Source organism: Dermacentor albipictus, chromosome 1, assembly GCF_038994185.2.
Source record: "Dermacentor albipictus isolate Rhodes 1998 colony chromosome 1, USDA_Dalb.pri_finalv2, whole genome shotgun sequence".
In the NCBI taxonomy this organism is placed as follows: domain Eukaryota; kingdom Metazoa; phylum Arthropoda; class Arachnida; order Ixodida; family Ixodidae; genus Dermacentor; species Dermacentor albipictus.
In genome coordinates, this window is record NC_091821.1 from 138,564,236 (window position 1) to 138,585,703 (window position 21,468).

Here is a 21,468-nt window from a genome sequence, read left to right on the forward strand (position 1 = left end):
TTCCCACTCGTGCGTGCTGAGAGCGAAACTATGTAATTTTCTACCGTATTTCAACGTGCGATCATGCTCTGTGATGTTCTTGCGTCTGCCTGGATGTTCGTGTAGCATTGACTTATACCGTTAATCAGGTGTTCTTGTGCACAGTGTGCAAAATCGTGCACTGCGCTGCAGGCTGTGCAGCAAAAAAGCATGAGGAAAACAAAAGAGGGTGGGGCCCATGACGTATGCGTCAGGCGATCCTCCAGCTCCAGTATGCGAGAACGCAGGGAAGGAATTCCGCTTGCGGAGGCTAGACGGGGCAAGCAGAAAGAGCGTCCTTGTTGGCGGGGACGCTCGGCTCCTGAAATCATGGGTTTGCGGCACTGAAATATTTCTATCTCGGCTATTAGCGAACCAATTTGAAAAATTCTTGTGGTAGAGCACTTCCAAGAGGGCACGTAACAACTTCCAGCATATAACCAAAATTTGCTATGTGACCTGCTGAAGGGGCCTTTTAATGACCAAAGCCGTTAGACAGGAAACCAGGCAAACACGTAGCTATTATTGCAAAATAATTTAATACTTCGAAAAATATAAGTCGCAGGAACATCAGCCTGATAAACAAAATAATACTTTCTCACAGCCAGAGCCACATTTGTCATCTGCCTCTCACCAATGCCGGCATATAATTGCTATCATGCTCCCCTATCGCTGTTTTCAGCGTTCTTCTAGTGAATGACTATTGTAGATAGAAAAATTCTTATAAATAAACCACTGCATTTTCCGCATTACCACTTCATGATAAGACTCACTGACCGGTAAGTCTTCCATTGCACTAAAAGAAAAAATGGGTACCATGAAAATTGGTTGTCAGTCCCTTTAAGTGTGTGACCGTGACAGCTGTGCTTTTACGGCAAACAAAAGCATAGTTGCAATAGTTCACAGCCGGCAATGTAGTTTGTATATGGGACTTGTGTATGTGTATTGAAAGCAGATGTGGTGTTTGCCTGTCCATTCCTCCTCTTTTTTCTGCCGAAGGACTTGCACCACAACGCAGCCTCAGCAGTAAACGCAGGGTGTCTACCAGCTGAGAAAACCGGGACAGCCGAGAATTCTCAGGGATTTTGCAATACTCAGGGAAAACTCAGGGAATTTGTGCTCCTATCAGGGAAAATTAGCTAAGATTTTATTGAAAGGAAATGAAAGTCGCGCTAATGCTGGCTCAAATAACAGAGGAATCGTAACGAATCATCTTTGACGCCGTGTCATCAGCTGGAGGAGTTGCCAGTGTAGAGTCAATGACCGACTTTTTGGACGCCTGAGTTTTGGGGACATGCCCAATAATTCGGATGGCTTTGCGGCACCACCACGTACCCTATGGAGTCAATGTTCAAGGACTAAAATTTCGGACCCAAGAACCCTTGTTGCATACTCCAGGGTAGCGTATCATACTGCTGCCGAGTAGTAGCGGCGCCTGCCTATCGAAGCTCGACCGACGATACTTATTGGGTAGCGTGGCGTTGTCGGCGGGCTGCAGGCATCCAGTAGACCATGGCGACCAAGCAAGGGCGAGACGATTTCTAGTGCAAAACTTGCAGGGTTTATTCAAAGGTAGATGAAAGAAAATGAGAAGAGCATGAAGTGATTAAAGGTGCATTTCGGAGCCCCTTAAATAGGCTCTCCACAATCGTGGGCGGGATCTTGCTTCTGTCGACGTCACGTGACCAGCACAGAAAGAGGGCCCCTCCTCCTCTGGTTATACCGAGCCTGAAAGGAAGAGGTCGTCCCGCCTCCTGGAATTGTAGACGCCTGTCTGCCTCTTCTGTGCGTTGCGGGTTCGTGGAAGTTCTCCTCTAGGTCCGATTCGAGAAAAGGGTCTCTCTAAACTCGCACACCCCCACACACACATACACACACAAAAGAGGCCTGTACACTGCGGGGCTTCCGGAAGACAGGCAGATACTCGAAACGGTCATGGCGAATTAGAAAGTCACGCTTCATTTCGACGAGGCCTGGTGGAAGCAGGTCGGGTGAGAGAAAGTTCTTTCTGCACATGGAGCGGGACGCCAACAATAGCAGGCGAAGTCATGCCTCATTTCGACAAGGCAGGGTGAGATGGTCGGTTGAAATTCCTTTCAACACGTGGTTCCAGACGCCAACCCTAACACCCTCTGCCGTCCGATTTTCCGGACGTTTTGCCGTGACCGCAGGTCTGAAATGGCATTAAACAAAGCCACCACTGCTGTCATTTTGATTATCTCAGCACCTTGAACCGGCGCTCTTGCACGCAGGTCCGCTGGCAGCCGTAGCCACCATCGCGGCAGCGCTAGGCGAAGCTGCTTTGGTGTTTGCTGTTAAGTTTCTTGCTGTTCGGTGCCGTGTACCGGCGCTTTTTTGAAGTAGCTTGAGCTCAAAAAGCAAAGTGTTGGCTGACACGCAGAGATGCAGGTGTCCCTCATCCAAACCAAAATAAACTCTAAAGCAGTGAAGCGCTACACTGCAGCATGGTGCACAGGCTGAGAGTATGTTGGGACAGTTGAGGTTGACTTTTCAGCTGCTCAGAGAGAATCTCACTTGTTACAAAGTTTGGGCCTCATGCCCATGAGCTTGCTATCAGTTGATATCAGCTCATATTCGAAAATATTTGCTTCTGTAAGCATTTCTTTTTATTCGTATTTAAAGATGTTCAACTCGGTTTGCTATGGGTTTTACCATTTTTTTTTTAAGATATTTTATTCGGGGTACATCTTACTAACCCCTCCCTTCTGTTTTCTTTCTGAATAAAATAAACATTACTCTTTACTATTCAAACTGGATTCAAACTGGAAACTGGATTTTTTTAACATGCTTACTAGAGAGTGACAGCATCGGGTAACATGGTGTCAGCTCGTCTTGACATAAAGTTGTGTGTCACTCAGAGAATATTGCAAAGGCACTCAGTGAAAACCTGGAAAACTCAGGGAATTTGGAAATGGCAACTGGGTAGACACCCTGAAACGAAACCACCGTTCTGTCAGCTGTTTAGATGTTTCCTTCAGCGTGCAGATATAAAAATACGAACAATTCATAAAAGTGCTGCATACAACAAAGCATAAGCAGCCATGATAGTAAAATGCATTGTAATGTCTCATCTTGTCTCATCTGACAAAAATAAAAATGCAAAGTTGAGTTATTTTTAGAACTTTCAGTTGGTAGTTGTTGCAAGGGTACTTCACATAAATAAAACCTATAAAAGACACAAAGGCAAAGACGCTTTTTCACATTTATGTTTATGTTTGTGTCACTGGCTTATTTGTGTCGCCACATGCCAACTTGCCAAATTCTTTACCTTGTATGACCTTTGTTGCACTGTTGTCAGAGAATTGCATAGTGGAAGCCATGGTTATAAAAGGTACTGACAATACATGAGTGAGCAACACATCAGTGGCTCTGAGACTTAAACTACTAGTAAAAGAGGGTGCCAACACAAGCATTTTTTGTTTAATGACGTATGTTGCGATTCTTTCTCCTTTCTAGCTTCTGAAAAAAAGGCATGAGTTCTTATGGTTATACAACTATTATCCGACTTGGTAAATAGAGGTCTAGCCTCGATGTGAAATTTTCGTTGGTTTACAGTGCAAAACTGCAGAGGCAGAGAGGAAGGACATAGAGTGAGTACTAATTTAATCAGGTTGTTTATTGGAAATGGATACAAATATATATAGAGAAAGACATTGCTCAAAGCAAGGATGGCTTGCAACGCTAGCCCACGTTCAGGAAAGAGAATTCTTTTTTTGATAGCAATAGATGGCTATATACTGTATAGGCATATACTGTATTTGCACAATAAGTGCACGTGCATAATAAGTGCACCCCAAACTTTGCTTTTCATGCTTTTCATAATTAGTTTTTTTTTTTTTTCTCCTCATTAAAATCACACCACCAACTTTGTTCCCATGCAGTCTCCTGTACGAACGGCTGTACTACTCTAGTTTCTTAGTTCACTCACTGCGACTGATGACAATAGCACATGTCATTGAGAGCCATGCTCTCGGCATAAAAATGAATGCTTCCCACTGCGGTGCCAGTGCGACAGGCAATCAATACGACACCTAGACAGTTGTGCAGCTAGAAACAAGTAAATCGGCGAGCTGTACTCTCGCCCTATTTTTAAAGCAAAGCTTTTGTTGTCTACCTCCCCGTGATTTGATATGTTGTCAATGTTGTTGCCGTTGACTATCTCACCATGTAGAAGGTGTTGCTATTAGGGATACAATCACTTTCGCGAGGTCTCACATGACTTGGCACCAGACACATCGCCGTATTTGCACTTTCCAGATACGCTAGCACCGTTGCGCATATTTTCTCCAAAGCTGTAGAGGGCAGGGGTGATGGGTTCCCATCTTATGTGATTTCCGCAGCTTTCAGCACCTTTTGGAATGGCGACAAGCGATCGACGGGCAAAAAATATTCTCATATTCCTTGTAGCAGAATACAAAAGTCATCGAGAATTTACTGGTTAAAAAATAAAGTGCAATAAAGCTGAGGATTGGGAGAATGTGAGTGATGAAACTGTTGTGTACAGTGAGTATTTCAAGAAAGAATGCTTTTCTCTGGCCATTTTGGTTGGTGTTTCCAGTGTTGTGCCGCATCCAGTGTTTCTACTTCACTGTTACTCTTTTGCGAGTTAATTGTGATACACTATTAAAAAGAATTCATATCTCGGCGAATGCGGCTGAAGAAGAGTGCTGCTACTTCAGAAATATGCAGTTCAGGTGGGAAAAAAATTGGTAAAAGAAATTCAAACCTAAGCATAACCTTTTCACAAAATTTGATGAAGGCCAAGACAGCCTGTGCTGTCATGGCTGATCATCTCGCACCCATCCTCTTACTTGACACTACTAAACTGCTCACGTATTCACGAAAAAATGCTTACACTAGAACTGTTCATATGAGCAGATGCCAGCCAGCCATGACATCATATGTATTATTAGCAAAGGCTGCCGTCCAGTGGTAAACAGCACTTACAATCGAAAAGCTTTGTGAATTCAGCCCCTGATTTTTTTTAGGATTTCGAAAAAACATTGCATAACTACAGTGACAGAGTGAGACATGCCTCTTATCATGAGTGGACATGACAGTTATTATAGGTTAGAGTGTATTAAGCACGCTATATTTTAGGTAGCAACATGATTGCCACCTCTAGCTTCATTCATACCTGACCGGTACTGTGGTTCGGCTAACTGCTGTGTGCCTATTCTCGAACATTACAGAGATATTAGAAAACATGGCAAAATTCACTGATTTTTACGGCACTGGTTCAGTCACAAACTTCAAGGCTTATCCTATATGCGAGATATTTACTGCACTTGTTGTTTTCAAACAAACAGACTAAACATGGACGATGGTGGTCATGGTCTCCTTAATTCCGCAACATATAATGTGGTCAGCGTTAAATGCAGCATCATGTTCGTTGAGACACCATTGCCTTTCTCTAGAAGGTCCAAGGAATGGGCTGAGTGGCACCAAAGACTCGTAAGCCGCTTGCTTCATGAGACACACATTTCCTTAACCCTTCAGTCACCTCTATCCCTGTCACGTTAAACTTCTGCCGAGCCAACTAGAGGTGCTCGAAAGCGTGAATACTCTGGCTTATAGAGTTTCTGGCACTGTGTCAAGCATGTTATCTTTGCACAGTGCCAGGAACGCTTCCAGCTGTCTACTTTGACGTGTCCTGTGCCAGGTCATGTGAAATCTCTCAAAGGTTATGGTATCACTGAAAGTTCTTGCTTGAGAATATTGTCCTTGAATAAAACTTAACTTTGCTCTGCAAGGTACATTGCGAGACATTGTAGTTGATGACTGTTGCAGGACATATTCGTCGCCAAAATCTGCTGCATGTTTCTTTTGTAATGCACTGTTTTGTCTTGCCAGCTGAGCAAAGCTTCACTTACACTGATTCCTACAGTGCTTGGGGTCTGCATGTTTTTACTTCGGAAGAGGGTGACTGTTCTGTGACTGCCGTCTGTTGCTCACTTTTCTGCCCGTCTTGCATTTTGCTGTGGGTGATCGGCCATAATTGCAGTTGTACAGCCAGTTTTTTTTAAATATAACACTGTGCAGATGCAGTGGAGCGTCGTAACAGCGCTACTGGAAGGCATTTCGGTGTTGACGAAGTGCGCATGCACTACTGGTGAAAGCAGCACGACCAGCACCTTACTACAAATCGAACGCATTGTGCCTTTTGGAGGCTGACTACTGGAAAGCTGTCACTGTTTACAAAAGGCTTTCACTATTTACAAATAGTGCATGTGTGTATTTGCTACTAGGCTAAGTTATACATTTTTTTAGTCATTACCATCTTAATTTTTCAATTTTTGCTCTTTCAAAAAGTTCCAATATAATTTATCCTGCATATTAACGAACCGCCACACTTTGCTTCAGTTTTTCAAAAAAAGAGGTGTCTTCATTATGTGAGTAAATACGGTATTTGTGCCCACTCCCAATAAACAACATGTTAAATTTAGTGCTCATCCTGTATTCTTCTTTTCTGTCACCATGGTCTTGCGCTAGAATACTGCGTAATATTATTAGACCTGTAGCCACCCAAAATTTGTGATCATGGTTCTCTGGACATTGGTTGTTTCGTACTTGTCTTGTAATAGCACATTGTGTTTTTGTCGTATGCACTGCCTGAAGCTGTCTTCTTGGAAAATGTTCTTGCTTATGAAATTTATTTTGATGTTTAAGTAGGTTAAATATAGTGTCAGTATATTGTTTACTTTGTCCACTTTCAAAAAACTGTATTTGCAGTTGCTATCGGTTTGGGATGCATTTTTCTATGTGATTAGGGCACTGGGACATTACTGCAAGCTCCGTGCCCAGTGCCTGACTTTTTAGGTGTTCGGAGTTAGCCGCAATATTGGACAGCACTCCTGGAAGGTCTTGTGTTGTGCACCTCCTTATTTCCCTCGTTGATGTCAACATGCAAAGTGTGTTGAAGAACTTTAATGTATATTTTGTGTTCAGTCCCATTGAACAGAATGTACACACACTGTGAATTTCACTGCTTTCTCTCTCACCACCTTTATTTTTTCACTCCCTTATGCTGCTTTCTATGTTCAGGGCAGCCAGCTAAACATTGTCGTCATTAACCTCTTTGCCGCTGCTTTGACCAGGGTCAAAAATTGTGAAAGTATTAAATAGGCCCTGAGATACTGAAATGCGTGGAAGAACTTCATTGGTCCATGGCACAGATGAGGTTAATCCTTTATGTAGGAGAAGCAGTTGACAGCATTTTCTTCTGTTTTCTGACTTTGAGGAGAAAGCATTTGAAAGGAAAAGTTGCTTTAAATGTTAGTAATCTCTAACATGTATGCTGTTCGAGGTGCCACTTCAGAACAGCTATAGCACCGAGTACTTGATATACTTTGGGGGAAGCATCTTAGTAAAGTGCTGGTGCTGCAGATTATCAAGCACAGCATGAAATAGAAATAGTTGATGTTAGAGCTTGGTATGCTGTGTCAAAATGCATCCATAAATGAGTTGCTTGAAGTACCGTGCATCCACCATACTCCTTATCGTAGTTGAACTTATGGAAAAAATCGGCTGGAAGCACTGAAAAGCTACTTGAAATACGTTTTAAAAATCATGAAAAAGCATTGTTTATGAACTCTTGGAAAACTTAATATCATTAGGATTGACATTTCCCACAATTGCTTCCTTTTTCAGTATAACTGCTGCAGCCTTAACCAGTACCTCCCCCCCCCCCTTATTTTATGAACAATTCAATTCCGAGTGAGTTAAGTGAGGGCTCCAGCAGGCAAAGCTGAGCAGCAGTAACAGCTGGACCAAGAGGATTCTATCCCCCTACAAAGTTGATAGATTTTTCTTTTAAGGTGAATACAATTTGGGCTTAGAAATTTAGGCATCAAGGATTGAGAAACGGCTTTGCAGGTTGATGTAAAATGTGCTCTTCATGCATAGCGCGCAGCTCCGGCAAATGGAAATGGTCCACAGTGAAGCAGTCAGGCTGCCGGCCAAGTCCTCGGAGTGGCATGTCAGTAGCTGGCCAACTACAAGGCAACCGGGCTTACTTTTTTGGAGGTGTCCAAGACCAGGAGGAAGAAGAATCCTTGGTGGGCCACTTCTTCAATGATCTGCTTTGCCTTGACATTGACAGGGCGTTGTGGCGGCCAGTCATCTTAAGTGTCGCCAATGACAAGGACGTTGCACAGTTGGGTGATGGCAGTACCCAAGAGGAGGGGTCACATGATTTGCACAAGCTCACCATAGAAGACCCTGTAAGTACGACACTGTGGAGGCTGATGAGTTGCTTGCTCTGCTTGGTGTGAGGCAGGTGGCTTTAAAGAAATAATTTCATGTTAAGGTTCGAAGTCCCACAAGGTGTGCGAGTACATAGTACATTAATATAAATCAAATAGTAACTTTTTATACACAGTCAAACCTCATTATACAGTAGCACAAAATTACTTTCATTATATCCAGTATTTGTAATAAGCATGCACACTAATAATGGAGAAAAAAATTTGTGTTCAGTCTGTGTGAAAAATATGCAACTGTAATGCCTCCAGTATGCCAGCAAAGGGTCTTCTGTGAATTTTGCTGACGTATCGGTAACTTGCTATACCAATACGTGGCATGGGAACAACAATGATCTGCATACACATACTGTTTACCGTCGCTAATATGCAACCATGTGATTGATGTGTGCTGAGTGCAAGTGCTGACCAATCTTTTAGACCCAGAGGAGGCTGCACACTGACCCTAGCCCCACTACCATGGCTGTCAGTCTAGCCAGTGCATAAGATCTCACGCTCGATTGCTGATGAGTTTTACCGGTACAAACATAATCGCTGGTGCCTGCATGTCTTCCAGAAAGTTCTACACAATTTGTGTCGCACATACACGCGATCATACACAAGGTTCGGTGACAACAGGCAGTGGATAGAGCCATCGATAACATTCGGGAAACTTCCGATACAGGCAGGCGCGTTCTGCACTGAGCGATAACATTTGTGAGACGCTGAAATGCGGCCACCCGAGAAAGATAAACAAGTACACGTGCCAATATTGGCAGCAAGCTTCCCGCAATGGCTTATTACCAGCCACTTCTCCTGCCATCGGCAAATTTTTGTCACAACCATAGTGCCAATGTTGCTAGGCCTAACCAGTGCTGCTTTGTCCGGAGTTAGCAATTTTGTTCATGACCACTATGTTTGCAGTATCAGTCTGTGACTGATTTTTCAAACATGGCATTATTGCTACCAGATTATATATTTTGAGCCTCGGGCAAATGAAAATTTGCTTCGATATATATGATGCTATGTTGGACCCTGCTTTTTCAGTTTTATTATAGTAGGAAGACACTCATTGAAAGGAGCATTATTGTGTAATTTTGTCTGATCATTTGTTATATTAGGGTTATACTGTAGTTTGATTAGTGAATTGGTTAACTATTTTTTGTTACATTTGCGAAATACATGTTGTGTTGTTGACTTTTGCTTTGGCCGTTGATGTCTAGGGAGCTCAGTGCTGCTTCTTGACCATCTTGAGTGCTGTGGGACCTTTGCTGTAACATTTTAGTGGTGATTATGGCAGCCTTCTGCTGTCCTGTTCTCGGAGGTATATGTACGTCACTTCCAGGACAGAATTTGGGAATGAGCTTAGTTCCTTCATTGTACTGTCACTGTGTTGCTTGTTTATGCCTCTGCTGCACTTGCAGGTTTGTATGTGTCAACCAAGACAATGATGGGTGCATCAAGATTTCTGTCTTAATATGTTTACTAGTACAGTAAACCCTCGTTAACTCAAAGTTGTTAAAATGGAAAATAATTTAGAAATAAGCAGAGTTTCGAGATAAGTGAAGTCATGAAAATAGAAGCCTGCTGGCCATGCATAGACCACATGGAACCTTTCCAAAATGCTGCCAGTATTGTTCTTAATCACTTTTGCATGCATCGGCACCACACAGGTCAGCACCTATGACCTACAGCATTACTGGCACAGAGTCAAGACGATTGATTAACAAAACTGACATTTGGGGCAAGTTGGTTTAGCTTCATCTTGGGTAAACAGTCTAACACAGACACGGACAACACCAGCGCCTATCCTGTCACTTCTTTAGCTCTCTTGTCCGTGTCTGTGTTGTGCTGTTTTACCCATGAACAAGACGATTGATCCTAATGCAATGTTTGAAGCCAGTCATCCGAGCATAACTGGTTCCAGACATCCAAAAAGCTGTTGCTGCTCCTTTCTGCATTGTAATAAATCCCGGACAGTTTCACTCCGAAAACCGCAACTTTACTGCAAAAGAGCGCAGTTGTCATGCCTTTAGCAGACATCCACGAGTGATGCAGCATTTACACCTCACCGATCGTGAAGCGAGCATCCTTATCAAGCCACAATGTCACTGAAGTGCTTTGGACTCGCATGCTGGCTTCTTTTGGGCACAGTGTGTGGGCTGATCGTGCCTGATCAAAAGTGCCAATCACCTTGCTCAATGTCATGATTAATATCCTGTGACCATATTGCGTCGCTGACAAGTGTTCCTAAATTAGAGGAAAGGAAAGAAAAAGACTCCGACTCGGCTCCTAACTCCAGAGTTTGTCGCAAAATTTTTTTTAGATAAGGGATGAAGAACACATGGGTTGACATCACGACCGGAAACAATTTCACTTGAATGAACGTTTCGAGATAATCAGAGTTCGAGTGAACAAGGGTTTACTTTAACTCTTTCAATTGGAGATCCTAGCCCTTAATCTCGAGTGTAGTGTGCCACTCAAGAAATGCATCATAGTAGCTTGTAGTTCCATAGATGCACTTATTCAGGAGCTTCTTTGCTTCTTGTACAGAACTGTGAGCTGGGCTCAGAGCACTGTAAGGTGATTTGGGCTGGGTGTAATGTGAGTGTGTGTGCGGCAACTTCATTGAATATTCTGCAAATTGATGGCCTGGGTGTAGGCTACGCCAGGGCCAGCAGAGAGACCCTGTCTCTTGATAGCTTCCTGGGCTTGCTGGATGGCCCAAAGTTGGTCCTGGAGATCTGAGCTAGTCAGTGCAGCCCTCCACCATGCACCTAGTTCATCTGGAGTGGGCTGCAATTTTCCTCTGAACTATTTCGCAATCCCAGAGTATATGCTTTTGGGTGGCTCCTCTGTCATCACATAACTTACATTTGACATCAGGGTATAATTCCGGAAACATGTGGTTAAGATATACCGGGTTCGTGTAAGTTCTGGTTTGAAGGCGCTTCCAGTCAGCCGCCTGAGGCCTGTCCAATTTTGGACTAGGAGGTGGATATATACACCTCAACTTTCTATGAAATTGGATAATGTCACTGAATGAAAAACATCTATCCCTATCCTTCCGTTCCACATCCTCCTCGGCCAGAGCCCCCCCTCCCTCCCACCAATCGGGTGCGGTTAATGAGTCCTCGTGCAATGCAGTGGGCACACTTGTTAAGTTGGGCAGTGGCGGTGGTTTCGCAGTCTGTATGGGCTGGGAACCAGATGATTTCCTTGTTGTAAAATTCCTCAGGTGATAAGAGTTTGGCTTTACTGTTTAGAATTCTTGCAGCTTCAACTGATATCCGTCCTATGGCGTAATTTCGTATAGCCGATTGATAGTCGCTAATAATGTATCTATATTTGGGAGAAGCGATAGCCAGAGCAATGGCAACCTCCTCTGCAACCTCAGAGACCCTGGTTTTGATTGAGCACGTGTGCACGATGGTACTTGAAATTACTTGGTCCTGAGGGAGGGTTTAAATCTGCACTGTTGAATGGTAAACTTTTGTCCAAGATCAATTTCCTGGGAAGTCTATGCAGAACAAATATCTTAATCGTTGGTTTTGTAGTAGTACTGTGTAGCTGAAGTAGCGGTTCTCTGTTATAGTGAAGTTGGGTACAGTGTGGTGAAACAGATCAACAACTTTCCAGTGTGCTGTTGGTACAAGATGGCGAAGCACTGGTTGCCTTGGCTTGTTTTCTTTACACTTTCTGCAACTTTCAGCATATTCAATATCTTTGTCCATGGCTGGCCACTGAAGTCATTTCTGGCACAGTGCAGCATTTTGCTGTGTATACTGTGTCTCTTTGACACAAGTATGCACTTCACTCCCTCTGGAGTAAGGCTATTCAACCTGAACAGTAAGTTTTCTTCATAGATTTCATCTCTCTGTGGTCAGAATTGTTTCAGCTTGCTTGACACATCCTTCTTATTGGTTGGCCATCAATCTTTTTCATACCTTAGCACAATAGTCATTACAGTAGACTTGCGTTAATTTGATCCTGACTGAAGGTCCCGGCCTGTGCCCATACATTTATATGGGACCAAACTTTAATTATTTCAATCCTGAAAGTAGCCTTCGCCTGATCATTTCAACTTGGCTGGTGATCACGCATGTGCCTGACCCCAATGGTGACCACATTTGGTGACTCCCCTAGCTGCCATGTTTCTCTTCGCAGCAAATGTCTCAAACACATGTCATCTCCAGTCGAAAACTCCTATTTTCAACCTACCCCAGGAAGATTTTCTAGCAAAAACTGCAACTTACAAAGAGTTAATACAGTATGTATCCTATTCTAAGGTACACTTTTTTTTTTCTTCCAAGGAACTTTGTCTAAATTGCTTGGGTGGTTCAGTCTAATATGGAACCAAAACCGCGTTCATGGCATTCGACGATATGAGCCAGCATAACCAACATCATCGCCACTGCCATCACAAGATAGCTGCCACTGATGGTGACAAAAGAGTTTTCTTGCATAGGCTATGTTCCAATACTCTCAGTAGACGACAAAGTAGATGACTAAGCGGACAGTGGATCTCAAGTATCATTCCACTTCTCACCTATACGTCTAAGTAGACATCTTTGCAGAGACAGCATTGAAGTCAGAAACGATGCAGGCTACTTTCCTGTCAAAACATCATGGCAGCTTAGCAGGATGCTTGGAAACTCTATGTGAAGGTCATCTGCGCACAAGAAAAAGTAGACACGCTTTCCTATGCCCTTATTGCAAGTCACATCGTGTTTTTATAGGTTTGTAGGTGCAAATACTTAAAATACAGAAATAATGTGTGCTTTTCTCAGCTTTTTCTTGTCGCCGCAAGGTGGTGTCAGGCCGCAGAAGCGTGTTCCATACGGTTCGAAGCACATTTTATTGGTCTTCAAACTGTCTCGGCTGTCTCTTTAGCTGTCCATGTAGACTGTCTCTGATGCTGGCCAGAATTGGAACACACCCATAGATGACGACGACACACCGCTTTCAGTCTGGTTACCGAAGCACGTTCAAATGATAAGTTATTTTACACGTTCAGCTAACAGCAACAAGTCTCACCACTTCTTTGCATTCCGGAGAATTGTATGCATCGTAGGACGAAAAAGCGAAGTGGTTAGTAGAGGAGTGGGCCACAATTAATTTGTGATTGTTGTGGAGTTGCTTTATAAATCGTCATCATCAGACCATGTCCACTGCAGGACGAAGGCCTCTCTCTGCGATCCCCAATTACCCCTGTCCTGCACCAACTGATTGCAACTTGCCTGCAAATTTTTTAATTGCACCACCCCTTAAAAAAAAGTAGCCTAGTTGCGGTTTCATTCATTATCCTTATGTCATCTTCGTCTCTCTGTTCTAAAGCTGCATATTTGTTTGCAAGCACCAGCCAGAATTGGTATGCTTTTACCCTTACTGCCTCTAGGTTGACCTGTTTCTTCTTGACTAATTTTACTCTTTCTCTCTTCATATTGAAAGAAATCCTGGGCCTCACTAAGCTATGATCACTGCACTTTACCCTACCTATCACTTCTACATACTGCACTACGCTGGGATCGGCAAAGAGTATGAAATCTATTTCATTTCTTGTTTCTCCATTAGGGCTTTTCCAGGTGCACTTCCTGTTGCTACGCTTCCTGAAGAAGGTACTCATTATTCAGAGTTTATTCCTTTCTGCAAATTCTACCAGCATCTCTCCTCTAATATTCCTAGAATCGGTGCTATAGTTGCCAATTGCTTGTTCACCAACCTGCTTTTCCCCCACTTTTGCATTGAAATCAGCCATGACTACAGTATACTCAGTTTGCACTTTTTTCATCATCATGACTGGAGGTGGGAATGTAGGCTTGTACTACCTTTATTATATACCTCCTATTTAGCTTTATTACAACTACCGCTACCCTCTCAATAATGATGTAGAATTCATCAATGTTGCCTGCTATGTCCTTATGGATTAGAAGTCCTACTCCATATTGTCTCTTATCTGTAAGTCCTCTGTAGCAGAGGACGTGGCCGTTAGTCAGCACTGTATAAGCCTCACCAGTTCTAACTTCACTAAGGCCGCTAATATTCCACGCAATGCCTGATCATTCCTCAAAGAGTCTGAAGCTAGCTTCACTCACGAGGGTTCATGTGTTGAACGCTTCCCGGCAAGGGGTCCAGAGATTCTTGTACCCCTTGCGGGTTTGACCGCTGCCTTGGTCAGGTGCTCTGCAGCCACTGGGGACTGAGGGCCATGGGTTCATTGTAGGGGTCATGAGGGAGGTAAGGGGCAAATACTGCAACAGGGAGGCTAATTCCTAATCTGATGAGGGAGCGTCTTTGTTGAAGCTTAGTGGGCCTTCCTAATTTGGTTGCACCTGGACTAGTATAGCCCCACTCGCTCTCTCTCTCTCTCTTGTTTTTTGGCCAGTGTCAGGTGCCACTCCAACCCTGAATATGTAGTGTATTGATGGAGGATTTGAACGTATGACCCTTCAGATTAGAAGCCCGTTCTACCTCCACTCCATGCCATCGCGTCAGTCACATAGCTACAAATGGAACACTTTCAATGGATTATTAAACCATGTTGCTGGATATGATGTTCCAACCCCATCAACCCACGCCCCAACGAGCCGAATGAATGACACTTGATAAATGCAGACTATCAAATGTGCTATGGATCGTACAAAGGACATGTTGTGGCTCTTAATAGACAGTGATTAAGTGCTATCCGAGAGTAATGACGATGGACATTAGGTAAATAAATTCAACTCTGTGAAGTTAAAGTTTGCTGGCTTCATCTTTCTTTCTTTTTTTTTTCCTTTTTTGGGGGGGGGGGCAGAATCGGAGGAATGCTAAGTTCTTTTTTCTTAAGTATCAGGTGTGCGTTTGATTTTTTACTTTGCTAGGAGGTCCAGTGTCATTTCTACATTAGTTTGTTATATTGAATAAAAAAAGTGGGTCTGCATTCGATACGGGGGCATATTAAAATTGAGGCAAATAGTGCCAATGAATCTGCATTGTCTTTTGGTGTTCTTTCTGCCTCTTGTTTAATTCAATCCGCTGAATAATTCTACCAATTTTGTGGGTCCCGCCAGGTTGGAATTAATGGAATAAGATTGTATTTCTGTCATTAGCTAGAGCTCTGGTATTCTTCCAAAGTTTCATCCTTTACTAATGCACTTCTGTACAACACCTCAAAATTAAATTCTAGTGTTTTACATGCCAAAACCACAATATAGTTATGAGGTATGCTGTATTGGGTGGATTCCGAATTAATTTTGGCCACCTGAGGCTCTTTAATGAGCACCCAATGCACGGTACACGGCCGTTTTTACATTTCAGCCCCATCGAAATGTGGCCACCAGGGCTGGGATTTAATCTCGCGCCCTCAGGCCTAGCAACACAATGCCAAAGCCACTACACCACCACGGCGGGTGGCTTAAACACCTCTTCTCCTTTCTTTACATAGAGCGTACTTACTATACTCCATTTTATACACATCATGTACAAAGGCTAGAGGGACTTCTCTCACTGCTCAAATTTGCAAAAAAATAATGTTGCACTTATAAAAGACCGATGCATGTTTGTGTTATGTAATTTGATGTAAATTAAGTCTCATATATTTGTCACAAAATATGGTGTAATTATTACATAAAGGGTATTGAAGAAACGACCCTATTTATCACAGAAGGAGTGAACTGACGTGTTTCTGTGACCATTGGCCACAGTGCACTGCTTGTGCTCATGACAGACATAGTATGTTGCATACTGGAAGGACAGAGGTGCACAAATATGTGATTTGATGCAAGTTTACATCCACAACTTGCGCTTGTAATATATGAAGTAGTTATTCCATAGAAAGCATCGCAGATCAAAAGCAACAGCACTGTGAAACTTGCGGAGTAAAACTTTTGCGATCACACCACTTGCATAGCTTCAAAAGTGTTGCCTGCTAAGTATGAAATGGAGTACAGTTAAACCCTGACATATCGAAATTTTGCAACATTGAATGACCTTCTATGCAAAGTGCAGTTGCCGACCAATTATTTTTTACACGGAAAGGCCTGTAAAAGCTCAGAATAATTGGGCAGTCCGAAAAAACTTATTTCAATAACTAAGATAAATCAAACAATTAATTGAAATTGAAAGCCAGCGACCACTTTTATGGTTTGATGCTGCGCCGTCGAAATCATTTTCATAGTGGAAAGCTGAAAGAAAAACGCAAGTACAACACACTGTAGTGATGGGTGTAAGCAAAACTTTTGAAGCCGTTCCGCCACCGTGGCTTGCCAACATAACCTCTAGTGTCGCCCAAAGTGGTACCACACTGAATTTTATGTTCACAGAACAGAATGGCCGCTCTCCACACAGTCTAAAGAATGTTGCATCGAAATCTGTCAGATGCTGCAAAAAAGCTTTGCTTGAATATCGCATGGTATTGAGGCAACAACTTGAATTATGGCAACTTCTCTGCAGATGGCACATTTTCTGTTTTGTGTCATTGAATGCGCATCATGTCCGAAATATCAAGCAAGAGCTGGTACGTCGCTGTTTTGCATTGATTCAATAGAAGATGTGTAAGTTGGTTTTTGCAGGTAGTAGTGCCGCAGGTAAGTGCAAACAGCTTCTAAAAATCTATCGGCTACTTATATCCACTTGCGAACATTGTTTAACTGCGCGAGCAAACGAACCACAAAGACAGCGAGGGACAAGGACGGGCGCAGACTTGCAACTAAAGTTTATTCCACAAGGTACACATATAAATACACACCCGACATACATCACTGCACGTGCGCGAAAAAAGGGGAAGGTAAAAGAAAAGTAAAACCTTGTATATGCGAAACACGACCTACCTACGCTCGTCAATAAACCTAATCTCACTGGTATGTAAATAAACTGAGGTGTCACTGACACATTGTTGTCCCTTCTTTTTAATATGGTACGCCTCGAGTAGCTCTCTGGCTCGGCTATCTCGGCAGCGGCACAAAATCTTTGTTTCCTTCATGATCGGCTTGCACGTGCACGCCAGGCAGTGGACAGGCAGGTGCCCATTCGTTTTATTTCTAATAGATAATTCGTGCTCACGCAAGCGCACATTCACACACCTTCCTGTTTGGCCAATGTAAACTTTGCCGCATGATAGAGGTATCTGGTATACTACTCCAACACTGCAAGCTACGTGGGAAATGGAGTGCTTAGTTCCGCACCCTTGGAAGTTATTTTTACTTCTTTCTATGCGCGAGCATAGCCCAGCGAGCTTACCGGGAGCCGAGAACGCTACCTCAACTCCATACCGTTTCACAACCTTTTTTAAGTTGTGGGAAGTCTTGTGAACATAAGGTACAACTGTCCGTTTCTTATTTTTGCGCTCCCTTGTGTCTTGAGCAACATTGCCTTCCGTCTTTGTCTTCTTAAGCACTGCCTCCACTACTGCTGAAATGACTGATTGCGGGAAACCGGCTTCTTCCAGCCTTACAATCTGCTTGTCAAAGCTTTCCTGTATTTTGTGCGTGCAGGACTTCCTTAAGGCTGATAAGATGCACTGGGTGGCTATTGCCCGCTTTACCGTTTTTGAATGAGCCGAATCGTAGGGCAACAATTTCTTTTGGGATCTTGGGTTATATTTCCAGCACACATGGTCGTCACAGAAGCTTATAGCGTTGTCTAAAAACTGAATATTATTATCCTTTGTTAGCTCATGGGTGAATGTTAAACCTTTGCCAAGGCGCTGAAAAATGTGTAGTACACCTGCGATGGCGTCGTCATATGTGTAGCTGGCTTGCTTTTTTAAAAGTACAAGAAAATCGTCAACATAACGGAACACGGTAACAACCAGGTCACGATCGATCTCTTCGTTTACCGCTCTGTCAAATTCCGATAAGTAAATATTGCACAAAATTGGAGCAACGCAAGATCCTATACATATACCTTGTTTCTGTACGTAATAGTCTCCTTTAAACTGGATGAAGGTAGATTTTAGGTAAAACTCAAGCAACGCTAAAAACCTATTAACAGTCAAGCCGGTAGAATTCTGAAAAGACACTTCGCCATTAACTTCAATTTATTTCTGAACAGCCTGAAACAATGCAGCGTGAGGGATAGAATAAAACAAATCTTCTATGTCAATGGAAAAAGCATGGCCAATATCGTCACTCAACTCTATAAAGCTAGTAACAGCTTCCGAGTTCCTTGTCTCAAACGGGTCGTGCAATTTCAGGTGCGATAAACATTTCTGCAAAAACTTGCTTACTTCGTTCTGCCAAGATCCTCTTTCACTCACGATAGACCGGAAAGGGATATCGTCTTTGTGCGTCTTGGCCGTAAAAAACACGAACAAGCCATCACCTTTACTTTTGTTGACTGAGGTAGCCAGTTTGTTCAGTTCCATCTCCTTGCACATAGAAACGGCCTTCGCCTTTGTCCTTGCGGCTTTCACTGGCACAGGCTTGAAGTTCTTTTTCACAGCAGCCGTCGCCTTCTCGTCGAAAAGCCCCGACGGCATTACCACAAAGCCTCCTTCTTTATCCTGTTGTAGCAGTCTGAGGTCGTTCTGTCTAAAAAACCTGACGATTTCTGACGTTGGGTCCTTCCACTTTGGCCTTTCTTCAGTCTTCTTGACTGTGTTGATTAGGCAGTCCACGCCATCCAACAAACACCTTTCTTGATCCTCTGCCTCCGCTTGCTTGGCCAGGCTCCGGTTTAGGGTCAACCTAAAGGAAAGCTTTGACAAGCAGATTGTAAGGCTGGAAGAAGCCGGTTTCCCGCAATCAGTCATTTCAGCAGTAGTGGAGGCAGTGCTTAAGAAGACAAAGACGGAAGGCAATGTTGCTCAAGACACAAGGGAGCGCAAAAATAAGAAACGGACAGTTGTACCTTATGTTCACAAGACTTCCCACAACTTAAAAAAGGTTGTGAAACGGTATGGAGTTGAGGTAGCGTTCTCGGCTCCCGGTAAGCTCGCTGGGCTATGCTCACGCATAGAAAGAAGTAAAAATAACTTCCAAGGGTGCGGAACTAAGCACTCCATTTCCCACGTAGCTTGCAGTGTTGGAGTAGTATACCAGATACCTCTATCATGCGGCAAAGTTTACATTGGCCAAACAGGAAGGTGTGTGAATGTGCGCTTGCGTGAGCACGAATTATCTATTAGAAATAAAACGAATGGGCACCTGCCTGTCCACTGCCTGGCGTGCACGTGCAAGCCGATCATGAAGGAAACAAAGATTTTGTGCCGCTGCCGAGATAGCCGAGCCAGAGAGCTACTCGAGGCGTACCATATTAAAAAGAAGGGACAACAATGTGTCAGTGACACCTCAGTTTATTTACATACCAGTGAGATTAGGTTTATTGACGAGCGTAGGTAGGTCGCGTTTCGCATATACAAGGTTTTACTTTTCTTTTACCTTCCCCTTTTTTCGCGCACGCGCAGTGATGTATGTCGGGTGTGTATTTATATGTGTACCTTGTGGAATAAACTTTAGTTGCAAGTCTGCGCCCGTCCTTGTCCCTCGCTGTCTTTGTGGTTCGTTTGCTCGCGCAGTTAAACAATGTTCGCTAATACCTACCAACTCGCCCAACAACAAGTTCTACTAAACTTTATATCCACTTATTGCAGGAGCAGCACACTCTCCGAAAACACTTTTATTTGCCGTAAAAACATGTGTTAGTTTCAATTACTTTCACTGGAAATTTGTCTGTTTCTTCAGCAAGTTGAGGATAGCTTTTTTCTACTTCGAGATCATGGTCAGCGAGCTCTCTGGTATCTTGAAAGAAACGCCAACATCCTTCCCCCCCTCCCCCCCAATTCTTTTTTCTGATTGAAATCGCTTGCCTTGTCCTCCAACTAGAGGGCATTGCATTTAGTAGTGCCGCCTGTTTTTACTGCTACTAATGCTCGTCACTTGCCACTCGGCGACAACAAAAACACCAAATTGGTTTTTGCTGCGCAGAGTGCGCGGTGCTATGCGCCAATACATGTGCCTTTTGGTGCCTCTGATCGACACTGCACTCTCCAGCTTATGGCCTCCGAGATCTGGTGGTGCATCTCCAGCTAAAATTGCCATTGCTGCAGAAGGCTGCGCTTTGGCAGTCACTCTCTATTACATGGCACGCAATTTGAAAATTGCATTAGCAAACAACCGCATGTAATTCAGCCGTTTGACCACTGGTGCCCTTACATGTTTCTATTTATTGCCTCAGTCTTCCTTTTGGACAGCAGTGAAAGTTTGTTAAATTTAAATTCTGGATAAACACTCATTATTATATTGAGGTTAAAAATAAATTCTGTGGACATGAAGTTATAAAAAGTTAAATACTTTGTTATATCGAGTCATACACATAAGAAGCCAACAAACACTGACACCAAGGACAACATAGGGGAAATTAATTGTGCTTAGTCAATTAAATAATGAAAATGATAAATTAATGTAAATTAAAGTGGATGAAAAAACAACTTGCCGCAGGTGGGAACCGAACCCACAACCTTCGCATTTCGCATGCGATGCTCTACCAATTGAGCTACCGCGGCGCTGTCTTCCCATCCACTTTCTTGGGTATTTATGTGTCCTAGTAGAACCCTGGGAGTGTTAGGCAGCGCCCCCATGCACAGACCTTGGTGGCGGACGTCCCGAATCCGGCAACATTGATGCCTTTAGGTAGCATATGTGGGTTTATTGACCAGTTGCCTCCACCCAAAAAGATCACGTTCTCGTGACGCTTGCGGCAAGAAGGACGTTCCACGTCCGCCACCAAGGTCTGTGCGTGGGGGCGCTGCCTAACACTCCCAGGGTTCTACTAGGACACATAAATACCCAAGAAAGTGGATGGGAAAACAGCGCCGCAGTAGCGCAATTGGTAGAGCATCGCACGCGAAATGCAAAGGTTGTGGGTTCGGTTCCCACCTGCGGCAAGTTGTTTTTTCATCCACTTTAATTTCCATTAATTTATCATTTTCATTATTTAATTGACTAAGCACAATTAATTTCCCCTATGTTGTCCTTGGTGTCAGTGTTTGTTGGCTTCTTATGTGTATGACTAATAAAAATCGGGCCCCTCGGTTAACCCCCTTTCTTCTCGTTTGTTATATCGAGGATTTTGTTGTATTGAAGTTTGTTATATAAAGGTTTAACTGTATAGGAGGTCACGCTTGGCATGCATCACTAGCAGGTCACTATGTCACTAGTAGGTGATGCTTGGCAAGCACATCAGCTTGAGGAAGCCAATCAGCAAAGTG

General features: G+C 43.4%; 1 protein-coding gene across 2 annotated transcripts in view; it reads left to right on the plus strand.

Annotated features, from left to right (window-relative positions):
* The window catches only part of LOC135911827 (kelch domain-containing protein 4), a 55,713-nt gene that overhangs the window by 31,624 nt on the left and 2,621 nt on the right, over window positions 1-21,468 (plus strand). For both annotated transcript variants that reach the window (XM_065444170.1, XM_065444171.2), the window contains exon 7: window positions 7,945-8,261. In XM_065444170.1, coding sequence (XP_065300242.1) covers window positions 7,945-8,261 — 317 coding nt within the window. The remainder of the gene's footprint in view (window positions 1-7,944; window positions 8,262-21,468) is intronic.